We start from the raw sequence: 25,842 nt of genomic DNA on the forward strand, positions 1-25,842 counted from the left end.
ACCAAAGACATGATTCCATTGGTCAAACACCCAGTTCTGACAGCGCAGAGATGTAGAATGATGTAGTAAGCTTTAACTGATGTTAACGCAGCAGCTTTTACTGCAGCATAATTTAATGCTGACTCAGGAAGAGAAACTGTGACTTTGCAGTTTTATGTGTCTTGTGTTTTTTTTTTTGTGCGATAGCCCATAATTAAGGTAATTGGCTTAGCGGGGATCACAAGGTTAAAAGAGACTCCTAGCTTGAGCCTCGATGATTCAGGCCTTCTTTATTATAACAAAATCAGACATTAAATTTTGCACCTCGGTACGTAATTATGTGACCTTATTTTTGGTTGATTGTTAGCTTCCTGGTTAATTAGATGTTCTAAAATGTGCTCACGTCAGCCTTGCCATTACAAAGGGAGCCACCTGACCCATATAATAGAGAATGTTGGCTGTGCTGAAGATACCGTGCTTCTGGGGAGACGTTAGTAATGAAAAATGGATCAGGCTTGTGCTGGAAAGATATCTATGAGAGAAGGTTTCATTTAGATTGCACTTCAGCATCTTATTGACCTTTGCTCACTCGCACAATCTTCCACTGGCAAAGAGTAAGCTGGCATTTGAACAAATATACCTGACTAAAAAAAATCTCATATCCGCTATGACAGCTTACAGAGAGTAGATGCATTCTGAAGAGCAAATATGATTCATTTTTTATGTCTGTTTTTAATGCACTGAGCGTTTGGAGTTCATAATGATGCTCCTTTTTCTAGTTCATCAAATGCTTTAGCCATGAATCATCAGACCCAAGGCAAAATAAACATAGGATCTTTAAAGAATGAATTAAGATTCACCAAACTACTAAACTGTCAGTGACAACAGACACATATTGTTGACTAAAAGACAAAATGTTTAATGCTTTCAGCACTTTGATTATTGGTTCTTAGTATTGGAAGAGATATTGATACTAGACAGTAAACTAGTCTGTTTTGAATAAAAGTCCTTACTTCAAAATGTTGTACAGAAGAATAAACAATGTATAATACAGTCGCGGAAAAAAATTATTAGATCGCCCTTGTTTTCTTCAATTTCTTGTTCATTTTAATGCCTGGTACAACTAAAGGTACATTTGTTTGGACAAATATAATGATAACAACAAAATAGCTCATAAGAGTTTAATTTCAGAGCTGATATCTAACCATTTTCCACATTTTCTTGCTAATAACCAAAATCACTCTATTTCTTCCATCAATAGCTATGGCATTGTACTGACAAAAACAGTGCTTTCAGGCATTCCATTATTTTCTTTTCTGTCTGTTTTAGTCACATGATACACACAGGAGTTAGTATTTGATTGCATAACCATTGTTTTGGATGACTAATAGTTTTTTTCTGAGACTGTAGACATATCAGAACTAAGTGAGCACCAAATTTAAATGTACTAATATTGGACTCTTGTGGGTTCCTGTTCCTTACATTTTAATTCATTAAGGATACATTGATAGTTTTCATTTACATTTAAGTTATGTGTGCAAAAAAGAGGCTGAGATAAAATATAAAATTTTCTCTTTCCATTAATCTGACAAATACTTCTACTCTTAATACCTTAATGCCCTTTACTCTTTAAGTGATGTCGTCTACTTGTTTTGTCTTGTCTAACTGGTCCTGTCTTGATGCTGAAACACTTTGACACAAGAGGTCAGACAAGCGGTTGGCTTAAGCGATAAAAGTGTTTTGGTGAACATTATAGATTTATGTGCACACATGTGGTTACGAGAAGTTTCAGTCGGAGTGTGTGATGTGCTTGGAGCTGGATGTCTGTTCACATTAGCTGAAATACATTTCTAAGTTAACAGGGTTGTAGCGGTAGAGATAAGAGACACATGGAAGAACTTGAGAGCAGTCATTAGGATTTTTATGGAGAATCTAACCTGAAACTTCTACATACACATCTGTATGTTGTGGTGGTTATTGATGTATGCAACCGAGACTGTTATTAGCTTTCGTGATGGGATTTAATTGAAAAGCATCCAGCACAAAACGGACTCTAACATAAGTTTCAAATAAGCACATAGAGCTTATATAGTTCTGTATGTGTATGACATGTGCCATATAAATAAACCTTGCTTTGCCTTAACATTATATCTACTGTTTTAACAAATCAAGACCTTGTATGTTTTCCAAACTACATCTTGCATCTACGTGGTGGATCAAATTAAGAAAAAAAAAATGATAATGAGCAGGTATTAGGGAACATTAGAAATTTTGGTTTCATTCCTGGGTCCAATCAAGCCAAAGTGAACATCAACATGAAAAAGTAAATTCATCATTTATCAAGTGGCCTCATTTTTTAGCTAAAGATGTCTATTTTATGGAACTGTTATCCTTTTTAAAATACCACTTGAAGAAAAAAAGTTCCAACCAATTTTATTGATTGTACTTTTTACACCATATCCATGCCTCAGACATAAAAATACAGCTCACATTTGATGCTAAAAATGATATCCGAAAAATGTTAAAATGTATTCAATCTGCCACATTTAAAAAGACTATCTGTGAACTGTTACTGAGAAATTACTCTTTATTTGTAATTTACTTATATCAGTATGGACCACCACAAGTTGTAAATTACACTGTGTTAGTGTTAAATACATTAAATAAAGCATTGTGATTATATCTGGGTTGTTTTAAAAAATAAGTCAACATTTTGGTTGAAGCATACAATGGTAAAGAGTCGTCCACGTGTTACTATGGCAACCTGTCCACCTGTTACCATATTCTCATGTCAATAAAAAAGAGATTTTTCAATATTTTACTCCAAAATTTATTTTCAGCATAGTTGAACATAATATCTAAGAGGTTTTGTTCAACTTGATAGCAATTTCTGTCGAGAACCGCATATTTTGAATGTTAGCTTAAAGCTTAAAAAAATTATGTCCGTTTATAGTCCATGTGTTACCGAGCAGTAATTTGACATTTTTCACCAAAAAATTTTATCTCCCCAAATGTTGTCATACATAATATTAAAGTGCTTATAAATGCCTACTATACTATAAGTTACTCTGCTTACATGACAGAGACTGTTGAACACCAAATGTGTCCATGTGTTACCGCTAGATCAGACCCTCATATGTTCTGTTTAATTTTTCTTGTGACTTACCAGCTATGATAATTAACAACACTACCCTTATATATTGATAGAAAAACCTAAACTGACTGACATGGAACTTCATTGCACAACTGGTGTAATGACAGTAAAGCCTATTCTATTCTATTCTATTCTATTCTATTCTATTCTATTCTATTCTATTCTATTCTATTCTATTCTATTCTATTCTATGATATTCTATTCTATTTTATAACACTTACTCCTGACATACTCGCAAATTAGCACTAAAAATAAGAAATAGAAATGGTAACTAGTCTTCAAAGATTCCTACAAACTGATAATTCTAAAAAGATAAGTCAACCACACTGCCAGATTATATTTCTATTAACAGCTTTTTTAAAGAGTGTATCCCTTTTAATTAATTACAGAAAAGGTTATCTGAACCAAAGCACAGTCCTTTTCATGGAACCTTTGACAATCTGGAATGTTCTTAGTTTCGATAGGACTTCATTTATCTCAGTTATAATGAGAACCAGGCTTATAATGCAGTAAGGGTTTCCTGAATTTCAGGGGTTTATTTTATGCCTAACGATGAAACCTCCCTCTGATCTTAAGTGCTTGTTCATCTGAATGTATTTCATCTTCCAACCTTAATTGTTAACTTGTATTCTAAGACACTTTACATCCTTCAGTCGGTTGAGCTCATTTTTTCTGTAACAGATATACTGCTTTCATGCATTTATTCATTTTAAGATGTTTTCTGATGTTTCACAGTTTGAGTCTTCTATATCTGTCTGTTCTGTGTTTTGTAGGGGAGTGCTACCTGACAGACTGGACAGTGTGGAGTCCGTGCCAGCTCAGCTGTGTGAGTGGAGATGACCTGGGGTTTGGGTCCGTTCAGGTCCGGTCCAGAGCTGTGGTGGCCCAGGACCCAGAGAATCTTCTGCAGTGTCCAGAACAGGAGCTGGAGGCTCGACCATGTACAGGTCAGTCTGACAGACAGGGTTCCCATGGGGTCTTAGAAGTTTTGAATTTACAAATGTGCATTTAATACCTAAAACAGTCTTTGAAAGGTATTTCATTTCATACGGTAGGTCTTAAGTTTTGTTGCCATAAACTTGTTCACTGCATTGTGTTTAAATGTGTTGAAAATATCAAAGCTGCCAAGAAACTAACATTAATCTACTTAGTTCCACCCGTTCTGACCCGAAAATTTATACTGAAATTAGGAACCAGCCCCTGGTGAGAAATGACTCAGAACGGTGGGAATCAAAGCGTTGGAGAAAATAAATACATTTTTCTAAATTCGAGGAGTCAAAAACTTTTGCCAGTATTTTTGCCCGTGAAATATGCATTCAATTCTGTTCTAAGTCTTACAAAGGTCTTAAAAAGTTTTAAATGTAACTTGTAGAAACCTGTAGGAACCCTTTACAGAGTCATGTACAATGATTCATAGACAGTGTCATCTAGATATTAGTGCTTTACCTGGATCTGTCTGTACAGATAATTAGATTTCTATTGACATTTTCCTCTTCGTATTTGGTGTCATTATGTGCACAGAGGGCCAGTGTTTTGAATATAAGTGGAGGACTGGACCCTGGAGAGGCTCATCTCGTCAAGTGTGGTGTCAGCGCTCAGATGGACTAAATGTCACAGGTTGGTATGACATCATATACAGCACTCTGCAAAGGACCTAGGTCTGCATTAGGTTTGTTGGTTTAATAAAGTTCTAATGTCCACACATATGCATTTGTTAGTCTTTGTGTTAAGATCCAATCTGGATACATGTGAATTATGTACAGCAGTAAAAACTAGAGTTTCAAGGAAAAAAATTGCTTCTATAAACCAAAAAGGTCCCTTTGTACTTAACATATTTTTAACCCTTTTGTTCAGACAATATGATATTTATTTCATTAATTTTCCAATGTTTTATACCAGGTTTCATTCAACACATGTCAAATGTTTCTGTTTGTCCTGCTTCTTGTCATGGGGTCAGGGGTCATACTAAATAGTGATTTTAGCCTTTAAAACCCATTTAGTTCAGTTTTTTTTACGTGCATGTTTTTAAGGCTGTGCACATATTCCCTGTATTTTCTTTTGTTTTATGATGAAAAGAGACAGATCAATATGTAGGCCTATACTCAATTCAACCCTGCAAAAACAACAAAGTGAAAGGTGGAATAAGATTTTTGCACAGTACTATAGATATGTGAATGTCTAAATATCCACTAAGACTAGATTTAGCCTTGCAACATCAACAGCTGCTGTACAGTAATCAAAGTCTTTTCCTGGCACCAAAGGACCAGTATTCTCTTAATTATCTTTATTAATAATCGTGCCATGCATAACTGTTTCAAGGCCATGTATTATAGTAATGATCCCCCTGTTATAAAGTTGTGGCAATATATTGGCTATGTTTCTACTCCTTAGTAGGTTGAGGCCACAAAGTCTTTCTTTTTAGTCAGAAAGTCAGTTTGACTCCTTGTCTGCTGCTCCATTTAGTGCATGTCACACCCCTGCCCACATTTCTTCTCGCTCTTCACTGATGCCACCTTTATTCACCTGTAGAGATGTAACGATATGAAAATTTTATATCACGGGTTACTGTGACCAAAATTATCACAGTTATCATTATTTTCACGCTATTGTTGAAATGTGCTCAAAATGTTCAAAAAGCACTTATAGATACACTGAAATAATGTAACTAAGTTGTATTTTGAAAAAAAAAAAACAAATCAAATAACACACAATGTACTTATGTTGGCAGAAACAATAAAATTTTAACATGTGAACATCAAATATACAAATGTGCATTAAAGATGGCACCTTATGGACATAAGAGATATTTGCACAAGGGGTGGGAATTGATAGGATTTGTTCAATATCAATGCCATTGTCGATTCTGCTTACCAATCCAATTCCTTATCAGTTCTCCTATTGATTCCTGAGCGGTTTTTTGAGTGAGAAAAAAAGTAGTTGGACAGGTCATGGAGCTTGTTTGACCATTTTCCATATCAAGTTTGAGTTGGTTTAGTTTCTTTTTTAGAAAGAGAGATGTATGCAACGGAGGTATGCATGCACTCGGACCAGGATCCTGCGTACCTCTGTCCCATAGATCTAGGCCGCTATCCTCGAATCTCTGAAGCGTTGTCTGTGCAGGTACCTTCAGCCATGTTTTCAGAGGCCAAACATTGCAAACTGCATATGTGTGCCTGGAGTGCTGTTACTTCGCCAGGAAATGAGCAGTATCACCATGAGTTTTCACAGTGCAGTAATCGAACACTGTTTTCATCATACTTACAATTTAAACGGTAATACTAACTGTGGGGTATTTTATCGTGGTTTATTGTTATACCTGTAATCGTTACATCCCTTTTCACCTGTGAGATACTAGTGTTTCCACTGTAGTGTATGTGCATCACACATGGCCTCTTGAGCTGTATGCCAGTACGATAACATGGATAAAGTGACTTAAAACTCCCCTCTGGCATGTCAGAAACACTGATGGCTTTCCAGGGTCTTCTTGACACCAGGGTCCTGGATACTGTAAAGCAAATGAAGCTTTAATCTATTCACACAGTCAGAGTTTAATGCCATTGTCCATCAAACGTCAGGGCTGCGCTCAGTGCCAGCAGCATTGTTCTTGAGTTCTACAAAGCATTGTTTATCAGCTGGGAGACCATTTCATGAATGGCTCCATGGATGATTGAATCCCATTCATCAGAGCATCTGCGTTTATTTTATTTACAGCTCCAGCCTTTTTACAAGCCTGAAGCTGTGTTATAGTTCCAGGTTAGCACTCATGTTTTTGTTTAAGTGAATGTCAGTGCACCCAATGCTCCAGATGGTGTTGCCTGTCTCTACTCGCTCAGATTGGCACAGTGCGTCTCATTCCTCCTTGTAAATGTTTCCTCATAAGCTGTGGCATTCCTCTCATGAATATTCATTTAGAGCTCTCTGCCTGAACACACCACCTAATAAATATTCAAAAAGCTCTGATAGATTACCGTGTTTTTGCAGACATGTGTTTTTCCGTGACTGTCTGCTGGTTGGATCAGTGTCAGTTGTACTGTCTGTCTACATTATCCAGCTTATTTTATCCTCAGTGGGAATACACTCTTCTTATCCTGCATAGTCTACAGTTCAGCAAAACCTCCGGTGAACCTGATTACCAAGCAACTCTGTGACAAATCTCCCACTCTTACAGAAAAAATTATGAAAAAATACTAAGTCCCTGTTTATAAGATTTATTACAGCGTCCTCCATTTCAGTACATGGAGTCTAGTGGTTAAATACTCTTGAAAACTTTTAATAACATATAACAGTAACTAATTACTATGACTTAAGAGTTAGCATACTGTAGGCAGATAACGGTACAACATAAGCAACCAGAACTAAATTAGAAAACAACCTGATAGGACTTCAAAATCAATGATTTTTTATAACAATACAGTTGTTTTTCAATCTAACAGTTCTTCAGGTCTTTTAAGATACTGCTATATGAGGTAGATATCTGTGTAGGGCATAGAAAGGAGACGAACATTCATAAATACATTTCACTTTCCGCAATGCTGAGTAGCTTTAAGTTACACAGAGCTATCTAGTAACCTATAGGAAGGTTACGTCAATATCAAAGTGGATGGTGCATTACTGTTATGGAAAAATAATATATGTATATATAGATTTAGTGTATAGAATAAACAGTGGGTGGCTTCATATTGATTCTTTGATGGGTGCTTCATCATTCATATGAGCAGTGGAGGACTGGAGATTTTTTTTGATGCATCCACACTCCTGAGAAGGTCAGTCGTCTGGTCAGTTTCTATTACGGTTAAATGTGATATGTCAGGAATGTCTCGACAGAATGCCTTCAAATATGGCCTCAAGGGTGAACTGATGGGATTATTTTGGGGAAAAGTCAAGGTCACTGTGCGATCACAAAACACATTTTATGACCATAATTGCAACTAATTGACAGTTCAACATGAACAAAGTGTGATGCACATAATCTGGTTGAAACTGTGCTTGTTGTTGTAGTTTTTTGGGTAAAAGACACTTTTTAATGCCAGAACCTTTATCTCTTAATAGACAATTGTATGGTGTAGCTGTATAAATGCAGAGTTTTAGCTTTAATGCAATATATCACCACATAAGGACAAAAAGAAATAAAGCACCATGGTTATTAACTGCCTTGTGAATGCATACACTAAGCCTTCTTGCAGTCTGTCTGCCAAAACATGAATTTAAACAAGTGCCTGAGTCAGTCTGGGGATTTAAGTGGAATTTTTACTGCCTTTCAGACTGGCTAATTATCAAATTATTCCAGCATCCCTGTAATGAGCTGAATTTTAGTGTTGTTTTCAGAAATACAGCGCGAAAGAGGGGTTTATCTGCTGTTATTCTCAGAGCCTCCAGCTTGACAAATGCAGCTCTGAATCTGGGCCACTTCTGTTCCTGTTTACAGATTTTCTCTCCTAGGTTGTGATATTGTTATTGAGCGGATAGCAGCTCAAGATTCTCATGTCTTACAACCAGCTGGCAAACCCCTGATGTTTGAGTTTGACCTTTTGACTCATGCTCTGCAGGTGGATGCCCCATGACCGCCAAGCCGATGGCAGACCGATCCTGTGACCCGCCCTGCACCAAACCACGTTCCCTGTGCACAGAGGTAAGTGACCGCAAATACTGCGTACATCCAGTGTTCATCTTCAACTGCACTACTGCTTTGCTGTGCTGATGCCGTGTTAAATTAAGCTCTGTAAGTAGCAACATAAGAACATGTCTACTTACTGTAGAATCACTCACTGGTCACAGGTTTATCCACAAGGTACCAACATTACTCTGTTTTTTAAAAAGAGAAACCGAGAATGGAAGCAAAAATAGGGAATTTGTGATAAAACTAAACTGAAGACAAACTAAGAGAGCTATTAATCTTACAAGCCCACGCATTTGTCACTAATCTACCAAAGCAGAGGGGTTGATGACCTGCCTACTGCCTGAATACTGCTGCTGTCTTTAAAAATACACTAGATCTATTCAGTACCAGTTAAATCAAAACTTGTAAAGAACTGCTAACAAAAGAAAGGAAACCACACTGAACTCTTCAGTCTTATTGGATTATTTCTGAATATCTTGAGGTGTCTTTCAGTACATTGTAGTTATTAGTGGCTTCAACTAAACTGTAGTTTCTTTTCATCTCTGGTGCTTCCTTTTTCTTTATTTGGTGCATCTTGTGTATTTTTAGCTTTTAAGGCTCCCCTTGTTGCCTCATGGAATATTTTCCATTTTGTGTGCGTCTTACTCTTTGCCTGTATTTTGGCACCATCCCTTAGTTGTATTTTAGTAGTAAAATAATGTCACAACCATCTTCCCCTGTGCACCTCTTTCTGTCTACACACATCCTTCAATGATAAATTAGATGCCAACAATGATATATCAGTCCTTCAGACGAGAATAAACAGGTTTTGGATTGAATAGCTAATTAGCCACCGGGGAGATTTAACAAAGATACTGATAAGTGTTGGCATGCCACCACTAGTCTAGTTACCCCATGTTACTACGACTGCTGCAAAACAAAATGCACATCATTTAATGCAGAAAAGTCTTACCAAAATATGTGAGAAACAATTCATGAGGTCTTCTAGTGATGTGCAGGCCTCAAATATTGTTGTGAGATAGGACGAACTCCAGGTGGATAGCATTGTTTCAGTCCATGCTGCAGAAATGAAACCAGCCCATCTGGCAGACGACAGAACAAAGAGAAGAGAAAAGAGAAGAAATGGGAGGAAAAATACAGTCATTTAAGTGATTTGGTGGTACCACCTGTAGTTAATCTGTTCCCATTATCCTCACAGAAAACACCTGGACCAAGACACTGCAGAAAACAGCTGCTAATGTTTTTCACAAACACACTGCAAGCAAAGCCTCAAAAGACAGTATTTTGGCTAGCGTGATGAAATCTTACAAATTATGTTTAGAAATTTAAGATAAAGGGTGTCTAAAAAACAGAACTCTTTGTGAGAAATATCCCAACACACATGGTGAAGAAGGTGTGCATCTCTGGTGTTTCCTTTGAAAACAGTAGATCTTTCAGTCACTTCTGTCCAGGGGGGGGCAGCAAAATGCAAACCCCCCTCCTTTTTACAACTACAGGCTACTGAGTCCTTATATGAAAATTCAGTAAAAAAAAAATTCAGAACAGTTTTTTGGTCATCCTGCCAAGCACATTTTGCTAGACTGTTGATCAGAGCATCTATGAACTGATTCACCCAAACCACTATGGCACAGCAGCTAAATGGGGTCGGCTAACATTACAATATTTTCACTTCCTGCCAAAAAAATGTGAACGCTCCACTAACTGGGCATCAATAGCTGTATACAGTTGCAAAATGGATTGGGGTTTGCATTTGCATTGTATGTCATTCACTAAAGAAGACAAATAGGTAGATAGATATATTTATATTTAATGTTTTTTGTTGAAGCCGAGTAACTTATCGACAACTTATCTTAATGTATCTGAAATATCTGTGAAACTGTTGTATTATTATACGCATTAAATCACTAAATGTAAAGTTTGCAACTTGTAACACTATCAAAGTGTAATGACTGGAACTTTTGAGATCAGTGTGTGGTTGTTTTTCTAGTACTGAATGCCAACTTTTATGTCTCATAATGTAGATAACACGTTTAATTTTGGAAACTCTTTTAAATTAATTCTCTGTTCCATCTGTCAAACGAAATGAACCTGGAAAGAAGTTCAGTGAAATATTTCCTTTTAAGCTTTGTCTCCACAGCGTGTGTTTTTCATTAATTAGTTTCTCGGAGTATTTGACACAAAAGGAACCTTTAGTGTTTAGGATGGTATGTTTCCTCATACCAGACTTTGGTTTGAACCTGTGTTTTTTTGTGTCCCCAGCTTCTGATGTCAGGCCATTTGTTTTAAGAGTAAGTTTCCTGTGAATGCCAAGGGAGAATTTAAAGTGGTAACTCAGGTAGAGGTGGACGGTGATCAATACTGTTGTCAGGCTTAAATGCCAGGCTGAACTGGGACCTGCCACCCCTCTTCACTTATTAGTCTGTGCACAAGGACCCAGTGCTGAGGGTCATGAGCGACACATCAGTGTTAGTGTGATTACAGTATGTGTGCTGCTTTGTGCAGTGCTGTGGGTTGGATTCATATACTGCAGTTTTGAGGTTTGGAGCTGAAGCAGATTGATTTTATACCTGATCTGTATATTCATGTGTTTTCAGAATGCATACAATACTTACCAATGTAACCCTTTAAGACCTACTTGTAACCTCTTCTCCTAAGCGACTTATCACCATTTATTTTAATCCCCTCTTTGCATCTTTTAATTAAAATCAGCTATTTTCCTATGTTTAATTTATTGATCATGTAGATTTTCACAGAATATGAGAAAGAATTCAAAGGTTATTGTATCAGAATAGAGAAAACTGAAGCAAAAGTAATTTTTCAGCAAAATATATCATTAAAGGGGTCATATTTTGCTAAACCCACTTTTATTAGCCTTTGGTACATTTATTTGTGTATTTGGACTCTAATATTTCATAAAGTTTGAATTTGAAACCTCCAGGTGCTGCAAAGCCATGTTTATATTTATTTAGGCAAAAATCGAGTGGATTTCTACATCTTGTTTCAATTCCTTCTTAATTTGTTACGTCTATAACTAGTCATGTCACAACATTTGCACATATATGGTCAAGACTTCCAACAAACATTTCTCAGAGTACGCCATAATTGTTTATCAGCAGCAGCAGTTGTAGTCCATACTGAAAATATGTCCAAACTTCGAGCCGATTACCTAAAATGTTCAGTTGTTGGTTGTATTAACAAACACAAGAGGCTGAACAGGACAGAGCAGCACAGTCAACAACCTGGAGGGGGTGGGGTTATGTGCATTTAAAGGGCCAGCGCTCAAAATGACCTTTCTGGTGTCATTACTCAGAAATAGGATGGAAGATGGACCTGTGGAGTTGAATTAATGAAGAATTCAGACCCAAGCATAGTATTTACAGTTTATGTACACCACAGGGAAATGTTTTAAAATGCATAATTCCATTTAAAAAAGCAAAATATCACTGCTTTAACTGAAAGTATAAACAAGTGCCTACAACCACTGTCATTTGTCAACCTACGTGCTGCAGAAGATGACAGTGTTTTCACCTTCAGGTCCATATATGACACATATGATGCTGCTGAAAAGCGGAGAAACTGCATTTTACCTGAATTATTTAAATGCTTCAATAGGATTAGTGGTTGAAAAGTTATTAAACATTTTACATCAGTAGATGCTTTTGGTTGCAGGTGACTGTTAAGATTTTTGAGGGTTAAGGGCTTTACATACCATGGGAGTCACAAATAAAATGACACTTAAGTGTAAAACATTCCGAGATGAATATTGTTCATGAAAATGATGCACACTGGCAGCAATGCAACAGTTGTGACACAAGAAAAGATTTGAATATATTCGATTAAGGCTTTTTGATAGGAATAGTATATTAATTCACCATCACCTGGAGTAGGGCTGCACGATTAATCGATTTTAAATCGAAATCGGATTTTTTAATTAGGACGATTTTTAAAAAAGGGAAATCGTAAAATCGATTTCATCTCTCTCGTGCCTGCGGGCCGTGTGCTTGCGGGCTCCCGTAGGCTCCTCCTCCTATCAGTGACAGCGGTCTGTCACAGAACTCCGTGCAATGGCCGGACTTTAAATGTGTTCATGAGCCCGCAGTACTTACACCAATGTAAGCTGTGGCTTCACGCACGGATCCCGCAACTGAAATAGAACTGCATGCGGATCACTCATCTTCCGTTGTCCCGGATCCGTACCGTACTGTCTTCTTCCGATCCGGGTCCGGGTCTCGGGGTCATCAGCCTCAGCAGAGGAGCCCAGACAGCCCTGTGCCCACACACATCCACCAGCTCCAGGATAGAATCCCTCCAGCGTGTCCTGGGTCAGTCTATTCCACGCACGGATCCCTCAGTTTAAACAGAACCGCATGTGGATCACTTATATTAACCTGGTCCATGCACGCACGCACGACTGATGCCTGTCACTGACTTACATTGGTATCACTTCTGTGGGCCCAGATACCCAGGAAAAAAATAAATCAATAAATAAAATTTAAAAAAACAACAACACACACATATATACATATATATATATATATATATGTATATATATATATATATATATATATATATATAAAATTTAAATAATTAATTTAGTCCTCTTACTTGCTAAATTTTTCATTCACAAATGTAAGTTCTGTAACACAAAACCAAATATTATTTATTTTTTGAAAGATGTTGAACTTTATTTAAAGCTGTTAGATAAATCTGGAAACAGAAAGGCTATAAAAAACATAAGTATTTGCTCTGATTTGGACATTGTATTATAGTGTATTCCCCCTGGCAAACTTATGTTATTTTCTTGTTGCATACATTGTTTGTATACTCTATTTCATTCAATAAAGATTTAATTAAGAAAAAATAAACTTCTGTGGGTTCATCACGTGATACCATCACAGATTTGAGGTCAGAGCAGTGCCTTGCATTGTGGGCTGCTCACGAAAACGACATGCTGACTTCTGTTGTCTTTTGTAGTTTTACCCAAAAATCTAAATCAAAATCGAAAATCGAGTTTTTAGAGGAAAAAATCGGGATTTTTTTTTTTTTGCCAAAATCGTGCAGCCCTAACCTGGAGCCTCATATACAGTCTGTGTGTCTCCAGTCTAATCCACTGTTCCCTCTGTCCATGTCCAACAAAAAAAGTCACACATTTGATTCATATGTTACAGAAACCCCTCACTATTCTGACAGCGTAGTTGTGTGTTGATGCTGCTCCACACATTGTCCTTCACTTCATTATCATCATCATTTTATCTTTTATACCATGGTAAATGTGTCTAGAAATATTCAATCAGGTCAAATGACATCCAGTTCACACAAACAATGGGTTAATGCTCAGAAAGCTCTGAAAAATTGACTTTGTTGCAAAAAATAAAGCATTGATTTTTTTCACTGCAAATTTTGCAACCTGTGAAAGTAGCTCTTTTGGGGAAACAAGTTACTGATGTGTGAATTACTTCCATGAATAAACCAAGCCGGTGTGTAAATGCCGGTGGCTGCATAATGGATTGTTTTATACTTAATCCCTCATATTTCTCCCATATAGGTATGACTGTTGTGTAATTACTGTTGTATTTTTAAACCAAGTAGAAGAGAATGTAGTTGGGTTCAATGTCAGATAAATTGACCTGTTTATTTTGCATTGAAGGAAGGTCATGATGTGTCAGATTTTGAAAGTCAAATACCCATTTTTACGCTTTCACAGATGCTGCCAAAAATGAAATTCTGGCTTGATGTGCTGAAAAATAGAAAAACTCACAAAAGTCAATGAAATGGATCCTCTGGGGGCCATAAATATGCAGCACCGAATTAACCTTCAAGCAAATTTCGAAAACCTCATCAACCTTGTCTCGTAGAAATTAACTGAAATAAATATGTAATATAATCAGTACTGAATAATGTTGAGGCAAGATTATATTTGAGTGAATGAGGTGAGAGACATATTTTATTCATCTTGGGTTTTTATATTTTTATAGACCCACTTATTTAAGGTTGTTGTATTTCTCTAATTTAATCCCTAAATCAGTGCTTCTCAACCTTTTTTGGCTCGTGACCTCATTTTAACATCACAAATTTCTGGTAACCCCAGACATTCAAAACGGAGACATTTTTCTCTTGGAGATGTCTTAGCAGGGCCAGGCAGGCGAAGAAACCTTTCCATTCTCTGTTCGGTCTGGTTTTCTGACTGCAACTGTGTCCGGGCAGGTTGAAGCCTAGTAACGTAGGCGGTCACATGATCAGGTCAATCAAGATATGCCCTCTCAGATATTATATCCTGCATTTTATTTGAACGTGATTTTTATTAGGAAAAGTGTGTGGTGTTTTAATTATAAATATATTAGGAATATATTAGGGCTGCACAATATTGGAAAAAAAACTGACATTGCGATTTTTTTTAATCCTGCGATATATATTGCGATAAGAAAAAAATACTCAGGAGGATATAATAGCTATGTAGTGCTGCCGTGAATGGTCAAACATATTAGTTGTGTTTCCTCTCATTGTGGCAACAGGTGCAAGACACTGTCAACACAGAACATGTGTTTCAAAATCATCCTTCTTGTAGCCGAAATAATTCTAGATAACCGATGCTGCTTTTCTTTTTGGCACCGGTTTCTGTCCGACTTATAATACTATTGGGGTACGGGGCAGTGCGGACCATGCGTGGGCAGGATGTGGCGCTGTGCCACGGCAAAACCTTACCAGTGGAAACGCTGTGTTGTTACCAGCGACTCACTCCATGTGTAGTGGCGTGGTCTGCTTCGGCAAACTGATAAAGAATGAATGTGATTGGTGGATCGCTGTGCACAGTGTGTGTCAGGTCCCCAGGTTGAAATTAGATGACAACACGTTGAGTTCATTTGCCTCCAACATTGCAGGACCTGTGATGTGACTATTGCACACATGTACATCACGATGACGGTGCTCAAACGATATATCATGCAGCTCTAAAAAATATATTGAATCATTAAAAAAATTTCTTTTATTAGTATTTTTTTTTTTTTTTTATCAGTTACTAGAAATTTCAAGTGACCCCACAAGGTTGAAAAACACTGCCCTAAATGGTGCCAGATCTGGGTTCTGGGTTATGAATTGCACACATTGAACACTGAACGTCCCTATTTTCAAGGGGACTGTATGAGCTGTTTGCCGCTTTACAGCCCAGGAAAAGATCTGGATTGTTTGATTAAGTATTGGGGTATATGATTCTGAGATGTGGTAGCTTGTGGAAGAAAAGATAAGAGGAGCATGGGTAACTTTGTACCATCCACGTGTGATGAACATGACAGCCGTACCCTCCAGAGACAGAAACTGGTGTATATAAAATGAAAACACAGTGCTAAACCACACTCCTTTTCCTTTGTTTGCCGCTGAGGAGATGTAAATGATCCTCATTGCCGGCTCTTTCTGCTGTTGGACGTGTGCAGCGACTGTTTGCATGATGGGGATATCTGAGGCCGATTATCCTCCAGAGATTGTCGGGAAGCTGGAGACCCCCTGCAGGGTGATGAATAGAGTCAGGAATGAGAGAGAGAGAGAGAGAGAGATGTGGAGGAGGGGTGGTTTCCTCGCACACATGCACCATCCAACAAAATCAAACCCGCTCTGTCGGCCAAAAAAGATAACAGTGTTAGACCTCCTGTTCTACAACAACAGTACTGTTACAGAGCTGGTAACTGCAATCGTACAGCTGAAGCACAGGTGTCAAACATATGGCCCACGGGCTTAAACCAAACCGTCAAAGGGTCCAATCCAGCCCATGGGATGAATTTGTGAAATGCAAAAATCACACTAAAAATATTCACAATCATTTTAGTTCAGGTTCCACATTCAGACCAATATGATCTGAAGTGGATCAGACCAGTAAAATACAATCATAATAATCTATAAATAATGACAACCCCAAGTTCTTCTCTTTGTTTTAGATTCAGATTCAGAAAACTTTATTTATCCCATACGGGCAATTCCTTTACATCTTACCACAGACATCAGTCAACATTCAAAGTGCATTGTGATAAACATGAATCAGTATTCAAATACCAGATAGGTCACTGGAAGGCAACTACAAATAGATACATTAAATAATCAACAATAAATAAACAGTACATAGCAATGCAGTCGAAAAGACTAAAAGACCCAGTTAGTTTTGTTAACATTAAAATAATCTCATTTAAAATGAGTGCTGTCAGAATTTAAAAGTGTGACAGTTGTTTAGTGTAAAAATAAAAAGTAAACTTACATGAACATTTTTACATTTACAAACTAGAAGCACTCGGAGAGCGCAGACCTCCGCCAACGCTGATCAGTGGCCCCCCCCCCGTGGGCCCCCCCACCCCCGATCACCACCAAAATTTAGTCATTTCTTCCTTATCCCATTTCCAACAAACCCTGAAAATTTCATCAAAATCTGTCCGTAACTTTTTGAGTTATGTTGCACACTAACGGACAGACAAACAAACAGACAAACAAACAAACAAACCCTGGCAAAAACATAACCTCCTTGGCGGAGGTAACTATCCTCTCACAAAAAATATGAATAACCTGAACAAATAAGAACAACATGAACAATCTTAAGAGAAGTTAAGTACGATTTTAACAATATTCTGCCTGTTACTAAATGTTTTATGTATTTGTAGATCCACTGGGATCTGTAAGTTGTAATGTACATGTGTAGATGATAAACTGAGGCATATATATATTTTTTTTAAATTGCACTTTTATATATTGTATATTTCAGTTTTTTCATGGCTGTTGATGTTAAAGGATTGTTTGTAAATGGGAGGTTCTATGAAACTGTTCCCTAAAAACAGGACATGGGGGCTAAAAATTCAAACCAGATGTAGACTAATGTTATGAAGCAAGTTATGAAGCACTTTGGGTCTATTGTAAAAATAAATAGTTACTGAGATAAAAGAGAAACTATTTTTCAGATAAAACACATTTTTATAATATTTTACATTATATTCAAGACAAAAATCTGCATGGAACACGGTCAAAAGGACATGAAAATTATGTGCTAATATTTTTTTTAATATCTCTATTTTCTCACTGGTACATTTTGGGAATTAAACTAATTATGCAAGGCAGTGTTTACAAAAACTGACCACTGTTGTAAAATCATTCGCAATTTATTTGTATTTAAGTGGGCAGGTTCTGTACACACAAAACCTGGAATGAGACTGAGATGCATGAAAAACCCACATGTCTGGATTAGAAAAACCACTAGGATTGTCAAATTGAACACAGTGTCTTTATTTATAGCGCTATATAAGACCATTTACAGCCATATGTTCCAGATCAAATGCTCTGACACCTAGGTAGCTTTTCATGTCCCAATTTTGGTCCTATTTTTGGCCCCAATATTTTATTTTAAAAAATCATTAATTTTGGGATGGCACAGAGCAAGAGTATAATATTTTTTTTTTTGCATTTATCTGAGGTCATCATTAGGTACATCCTGAGGGGTAATATGTCTAAATTTGTCTTTTATTATTGGGTCTAAAAAAAGCTGGTAAAGTGCCAGATCCCAAAATGTAATTTGCATGTAATTTTACTTTTTTCTTTGTGAAACATAGAGAAAAGTTTGGAGTTGACATTTATATATTATTATGTTACTATTTTGCTGGTCTGGCCCACTTCAGATCATATAGGGAGGATGTGGGCTCTGAATTAAAATGAGTTTGACACCCCTGAGTATAGCTTAATCAAAGGTGTCTGATTTATTTAAGCTGAATCAGACAATAACATATTTGACCTTTCTATATAAAGTCGCTACATTGCAATCAATGCACATTATTAGTCAGCATCATTGCATATTTCTAATGATATCCAGCCCCAGAGGTAGAGGAGGAGACCAACTCCCTGATAATTGTCTAAACTCTTATATCACCAGTTTTGCCAATAAAATACCAGTCCCTAAGGGCCTTTTTCTAGTGCGTGTTGTTTACTTCTGTTGAATCTGATTCAGTTTTAATTTTCACTGTGCTCATGAATCATTTGGGAACACAGCAATCATACTTGAGCTCTGGCCAAAACAACCGCATTAAGACTATTTGGATGAAATGTTCTCAGTCTGGTGACAAGTAACCTGTTGTGCAGTTGGCTTGTGGTGGGAATATGATGTCAGCTGAGCTACAGGGCATAAACTGCACATTGGTGCTAAGCTGAGGGCTATGAGCTAAACAGATTTGTTCAAGCATTAGACACACTCACACATCTGAGGCTTGTGGCAAAAACCTGATTATACTGCATTTACCCAAATTTAAATGTCAGATCTCTGTTAACTAGGACCAGGCTGCGAGACCAGTCTAGTTTTTGCTGTACTATGACATTTCCTGACCTTGCGGTGCACTCCCACTGATAATATCACAGCTTTGAAAATGCTTGATGTATTTGAGCAAAAAACCACAATTATTCGGTCAAGACTACGACTGTGTTCAAGCTGTATTTGAGTTGAGTCACATGCAATAAGTCCAACAAGAAACCTCAGGGTGAAGTCAAGGGAAGGTTAACATCTGGTCAAAAAAATGAAATTACAATAATCTACACCAAATTTATATTTTTGGGTAGGTAATTACTTATATTTTCAGGAAAATGTATTTTGAAATGAGAAAAAAATTGTGGAGAAAAAAGAAAAAAAAACATTTGAGGAGTTTTATGAGTGTGAATGTTTGGAAAGTGACACAGTTTTCTGCTGTCATTCTGGGTTCATTTTATAAACTCTCGTAAATAAACTAAATTTATACCAAATACACTGACATTTGACTATTATATTATTTATATCATATTCTAAACACACAGTGCTTGAATATAATGTTAATATTATTTGTATGTTGTAAATATTGTAAAAAAAAAATGTATATGGTATTAATAATTGAAATAAAAAATGTTTAATTTGATATTTACTTTTGTTGTCCATCCGTGACACTGCCATTTGTCAAAACTCTTGCTATTTAGGTATGATAAAATATTTTTTTCCTCTAACCAATTATTAGGTTGTAAAATACAGGGATTTAAGGTATACATTGAATACATTTTAGGATGAAAATGTACTTCACTTTTGAGTACTTTGTAATTCTTGTAAAAAAAAAAAATAGATGGTAATTTTTTGTCCATCCGTGATGCTGTAGTTTTTGATATTTTTCATTCAAAAATATCTGAAACTAAATTTTACCCTTTGTGGATGTTTAAGATGGCGTTTAGACCTTTCCAGTTATGTGTAATATTTGTCTTAAACTTGTCTGGTTCAAAAGTTAGATATCAAAAAGTAGCGGGCTGTCCATCCGTGACGCCTTTGACGTCGCCCTTCAGCTAATTACAAAGAAGGTCAAGTTTATTTTCTATAGCACATTTAAAACAACGCAAAGTGCCCAAAGTGCTGTGCAAATCTGCAGATTCAAAGCAAGATATATTAAAAACTAGTAAAATAAGAATAAATGCAAGATATACTAAAACGGGTTAAAATCAGATAAACACTATAATGAGATAAATATCATCTAAAAACACAACCAGAAGAATAAAATAAATAGAAGTCACACACTTGTATTAAACGCCAGTGCAAATAGATACATCTTTAAAAGACATTTAAAGTGCTCAACTGACTGTGCACATGTGACATTGTTGGGGCAGACAGGTCCAGAGCCTCGGACCTGCTACAGAAAAGGCTCTGTCGCCTTTTGTCCTCAGGCAGGTCCTTGGTTTGTCTAAAAGCAGGCGATTTAAGGAAACGTGTTTCTCTGGCTGGAAGAAGAAACAAGAGAGCACTTACCCACACATACTGACCTCGTGCTTGTTTATTTGCATGTATACTTTGCTGTAGTTCATGTAAAACTGGAGGAATGCTTCAGTGTGTGCACCTTCTCCTTGATAAAATGTGGTATTTGTGCACCTCCACATCATTATGATGCAGTGCAGCCTCCTCTACATATCAATTTAACACTTGTGTGGGAACTTGTTAATAAGTGGAGATGCAGACAAAAAAAGAACAATGTAGAAGAAAGGTGGGAAAATTCTAGGAAGCTGTAAAAAACACACCAATGAAAATAAAAAAAGGTTAGTTTTTTAGAAGCCTGCCTTATTTAATACATAGACAGGGTCTTGTTGTATTATATTGCTGTTTACTTTTTGCAGACATTCACAGACCTCAGAGTTGTTTGGTCTCTTGACTTTTGTTCCAAAATGATACTGATAATTCTGGGTGTCAGTGAAGTCTGTGGGAATTGAGAGCTGCAGAGAACTGTTTCTAAATCAAAATCATATTCCTCCTATCGTATCAGTTTCTGTTTTGCTGCAGGCGTATTTTTCAAACATTGCACATCGTGAAATAATAACACCACACACATGTATCTACGTTGCCGGAGGCTAGAAGAAGTCATGTCAGAAAGAAAGAAGCAGTCCAAAGCGTGGCTCTGTTTCACAAGGAAATGTGAAAACAGCGCTAGTTAATCTCTGAAAGATGATAAAATAAAGTAAGGGTGGAAACACAAGCACAATCTGACTCAGTTCCATTAATGCCTTGTATTTGACACTCAACACATACTGTTAACATCTACTGTAGATATATGGGTTAGTGTCACTGTAAGGTGTCTTTGGTGTCTAACAGCAGAATCTAACTGTCACCATGAACACATGGCAAAATGATGAAATTCTGGGGGTTTTGGGGTTTATGAATGACTTAAACATATCAGTACAATTTTAAACCTGTTGAAATGTGATTTTATTTTATACAGTTTTCTTTTAAGGGAATGTACATGATTTGTGCTTGTCCCTCACACTGGCCTTCTAACTTTAATGAGTTTGATAAGTGTTTAAATAAATATTTTCTAGATGTTGTCATTGTACTCAAAAAGTTTTTCAATAAAACATGTAATTTTGATAATTTATATTTTATTTGCCTAATAATATTTAACATTCTACACATGTCCTTGAACCTGCTCTCCACTCTGTCACTTTGTCACCCCTTAAATAATCTGGTTGATGACATCACTGATGACATCATCATTATCATCTTGAGTGTCTTCTTTGGAGGGGGAAACAGTCTACGAGAGCATTTAGTATTTACATTTATATTTCAAAATGTACATCATTTTGTGTTTGTACTTGGATGTGGTCAAACTTAGCATGTCCACCCTGTCACCGCAAAATATCATTCATTTTAAAACTTTTCAGAAATTCTAAATATAGTTGTTGAACATTACACTGTCCTGTTTGAAGATGGCTTACTTTGCCAACTCAAGGTCCAACATGTGGTCATTAAATGCTAACTTTAGTCAAAATTGTCCACCCTGTCACTTAATTTTATATGCATTTGTCGGTGACAGGGTGGACATATTTGTTTCATATTTTGTGGTCTCCTATTATGATTATATATCTTTATTTAGGCGGGACAGTGCACGTTAATGAACACATTTATACATTCCATTTCAGTATAAACATGTAAATATGCTGGAGTTAGCATCAGTGCTAATTATCACCTGCAGTCCCCGCTTCTACTTTGTCTGCTTGCAAAAAAATAATAAAAAATGTAGGAGTTTGACCAACATGCATTTCTAACTAGTCGATTTAACACATTGAACATAAAGTTAAGTGGAAAATCTCAAGGGTTTTTTTTTTTTTTTTGACATTTTGAAGTCCGAAAGGCACTTTATAGGGATATTGACCCATACAAGAAAAATTCACAGTGTGATACCTGCCTAAAGGTAAAGCCAAAAGATCTTGCTCACCTCAGTGTTAGTGAGATATGGGACAAACAAAACTCAAAGTACACATCCACTAAGTTTTTTCCTAAAGTTGATTTCTCTTTTTTTAGTTAACTTTAAGGAGTTTTATCCCTTGTAGGCTCCACATATTGAACCCACTTGGGAAGGGAATGTTCACTTTTTGGTTTAACCACCTGTCAGAAGACAGTGAGTCAAACATATTTTTAGTAATGATGCCCCTAATAGAAGTTGGGCTTTTTATATAACTTAGAGAAACAGAACCTAGATATACCAGCAAAAATCTGTGTCCAGTGAAAGTTAATGTACCAAGACAAAAAAAGTCCACTCTAAGTTCAATAAGTAATCCACTTTCTGCTTGGTTTGAGGTCATGGTGTTTGTGTATCTGTCTCCCTGTGGTCAGGCGGGGGTGTGTGGGTGTGAGGAGGGCTACACCGAGGTCATGACGTCTGACGGTCTGCTGGACCAGTGTACCGTCATCCCGGTGCTGGAGATCCCCACCGCAGGGGACAATAAGGCTGATGTGAAGACTATCCGGGCCTTCAACCCGACCCAGCCTGCAGCCAGTACACCTGGCCGTGCAGGACGCACCTGGTTCCTGCAACCCTTCGGTCCAGGTAACGTACCTCAACACAAAAACAAATACCCCCCCATTACACCGCTGTTTATCCAGGGTTTGTGCGGGTCATTAAAAAGCATTGAAAGTCATTAAATAGATTTTATGAAAATCAAGGCTTTAAATGGCATTAAAAAGCATTAAATTCGATGTCCAGAGGCATTAAAAATGTAAATACACTAGATGGAAAAAAAGTATTGTTATTCACGATTTATTTTGATTGTATAAACATTTAATGATTTTGATCGGAAATATAGTGTGATGATTGACAGGCAGAACCCTTTAATTGGCCATTGTTTCTGACCAATACATGAAGTCACAACAACGGATGCTTGGAATGCAATGTGCTGTGAATGTGCTCTTGCCGTGGCGAAATAATGGAGGGAATATTAGCAAATGTCGGAAAAATCAGAAAATGCAAGTTTCAGCAGAAGTGATTAGAGGAGGAATTATTCAGAACTTGGTTAAAGCCTGTCAACGGTAAACATAAAACTGTATCTGCAGTTGGACATGGGCATTACATTTATTTAAAGTGTCATTAAAAAGCATTAAATTAGATTTACTGATACCTGCAGAAACCCTGTTATTGCATGAAATGACAAGAGTGAAACTATGGATTAACAATAAACATAGTTTCCGCGGGGTCTTAAAAAGTCCTAAAAGTCTTGAATTTACAAATCTGCCGTTAATACTTTAAAAGTCTTTAAAAGGCATAAAATTTGAAATGGTCACTCTTAAGTTATGTTGCCAAGAACTTCTTCACTGTATTGTGTTTAAATGTGTCTGTTAAATGTCCAAGCTGCATAGAAAGTAACATTATTCTACTCGGTTCCACCCATTCCAACCCAATGATTTATATCAAAATTAGGAACCAATTATTGCTAACTTTGCAGCCCCCAGTGAGAAATGACTCATATCGGTGGAAATCAAGGCATTGGAGTAAATAAATACATTTCCTGAATTCTAGGAGTTTTTGCCAGTATGGCCATGAAATAGGCATTAAATTCTGTTTGAAGTAGTCTTAAAAAGGTCTTAAAAAGTCTTAAATTTAATTTGTAGAAACCCGTAGGAACCCTGAATAAAATAAAAGACAAAGCAGCAATGCATAATGGCTGAGCAAATGACTCCGTAACAAATTGCAATGTGGAAAAACTGTAAAAGTGCAGCTTGTGTGTGATTGCTGAGAGCACAAAATTATTGCTTGCTAAGCTATAAAATGAGAAAAGGGGGTGGGGTACAAACAAGAGTATTGTCGGTCTTGTGAATGGAGGGAAGGGGGGAGGAAAAGAGTGAAGTGAAACAATGAAAAAGGGCAGAGCAGACAAAAGGAATAAAGATTTGAGGAATGACAAATACAGGAAGGTAAATATATATATATATATATATATATATATGGGCCTAAAAGTTGAAGAAGAAATGGAAAGTGTAGAGATAAAGGGACTGAAATTGAAAAAAAGAAGGGGAAAAAGTAGTTTGTGACATGGCAGTAAGGAATTACAACAGAAAACAGGTGAAGTGAAAGGTTAGAAGGAAAGGAGGAAAAAGAAATGAAGGTGTTACTAAAAAGTAGAACTGAAGGCAATATTGGGAGAGGGAAGAAAGGAGGGGGGGGTCTTAAGAAACAAAACAAGATTAAAGGTTAAGGAGGAGGAATTAAGGAAGTGAATTAAAGCAAAATAAGAAACGGATAAATGGAACGACATGAAAGAAATACATTTTTAAAAAAAGAACAATTGAAAGGGTTGAGAAAGGAAAACAGAAAAACAGGATTAAAATGCAAAGCAGAGTTAAGCAAAAACAAAGGGGAGGAAAAACAAAAGAAAATGAGGGAAGGAAAGGAACAACTATGATAAGGAGAGGAGAAAAGGTGAAGAAAAACAAAAAAAACTGGGATGAGAAGAAAAGGAAATAACATAAGAGATGGTTATAAATATTGTTTATCCCAGTAGAATTACACTGTTTTTATACATGTACATCTTAGTTTTGTCTAAAGAATAACACTGAGATAAAGACCTGCTTCTACAGTTCAACTCTGTGTTCTCACATACATCATTACAGCATGTACAGTATATATGTTCTCATTAATATTGACTTATCAGATGTTGTATACCTTTTTTATAAACCAAAGTCTAATAATAACTCTATTTTTTTTTTTCCTTTCCACAATGAGTCAGTGCAAAAACGTGTCCACAGTGTTACAAATATCTTTCACTCTACTGCCCCCTTCAGCTCAGACACATCAAACACACTCCCACAGTGAATTAACGGTTATTTTCTTTGCACAGATGGGAAACTGAAGACCTGGGTGTACGGAGTAGCAGCAGGAGCCTTTGTTCTGCTCGTCTTCATAATCTCCATGACATACTTAGCATGGTAACGTAGCAACACTTACACGATATTTCTCTGTGTGTGGCCACTGTGTGCTTTGTCTCTGTCATCACTTGATTCACCATTATTCTGTTACCATTATTCATCTCATCAGTGATGGAACGGAGGTCACCATAAGAAAGGACACATGCATAAACGGAATCTAAGCTCCAAGTGGATGCTAATTAATTTAGGACTAATCACTATGAGTTGAAGCTGCACTTAGTAATTATAATTTTCCCTATCCATTATTGAAGTAGTTATTTTCTCAATTATTCTAATAATAACTTATCAAAAAAGAGCTGCTTGATGAAGTTAGAGGACAGGGTGATGCCTTCAGGTACCACTATCTTCAGTCTAAACCCCTAAAAGATCCACTTTATTCAAACAGAC

At 36.7% G+C, this 25,842-nt stretch overlaps 1 protein-coding gene across 1 annotated transcript in view; it reads left to right on the forward strand.

The window, feature by feature from the left end:
• thsd7aa (thrombospondin, type I, domain containing 7Aa) overlaps positions 1-25,842 on the forward strand; it is a 227,785-nt gene that overhangs the window by 188,303 nt on the left and 13,640 nt on the right. The window contains exons 23-27 of the mRNA XM_030147877.1: positions 3,907-4,080; positions 4,655-4,750; positions 8,680-8,762; positions 22,870-23,083; positions 25,368-25,455. Of these exons, the coding sequence (XP_030003737.1) occupies positions 3,907-4,080; positions 4,655-4,750; positions 8,680-8,762; positions 22,870-23,083; positions 25,368-25,455 (655 nt within the window). The remainder of the gene's footprint in view (positions 1-3,906; positions 4,081-4,654; positions 4,751-8,679; positions 8,763-22,869; positions 23,084-25,367; positions 25,456-25,842) is intronic.

This window comes from Sphaeramia orbicularis, chromosome 11 (assembly GCF_902148855.1).
Source record: "Sphaeramia orbicularis chromosome 11, fSphaOr1.1, whole genome shotgun sequence".
Classification (NCBI taxonomy): domain Eukaryota; kingdom Metazoa; phylum Chordata; class Actinopteri; order Kurtiformes; family Apogonidae; genus Sphaeramia; species Sphaeramia orbicularis.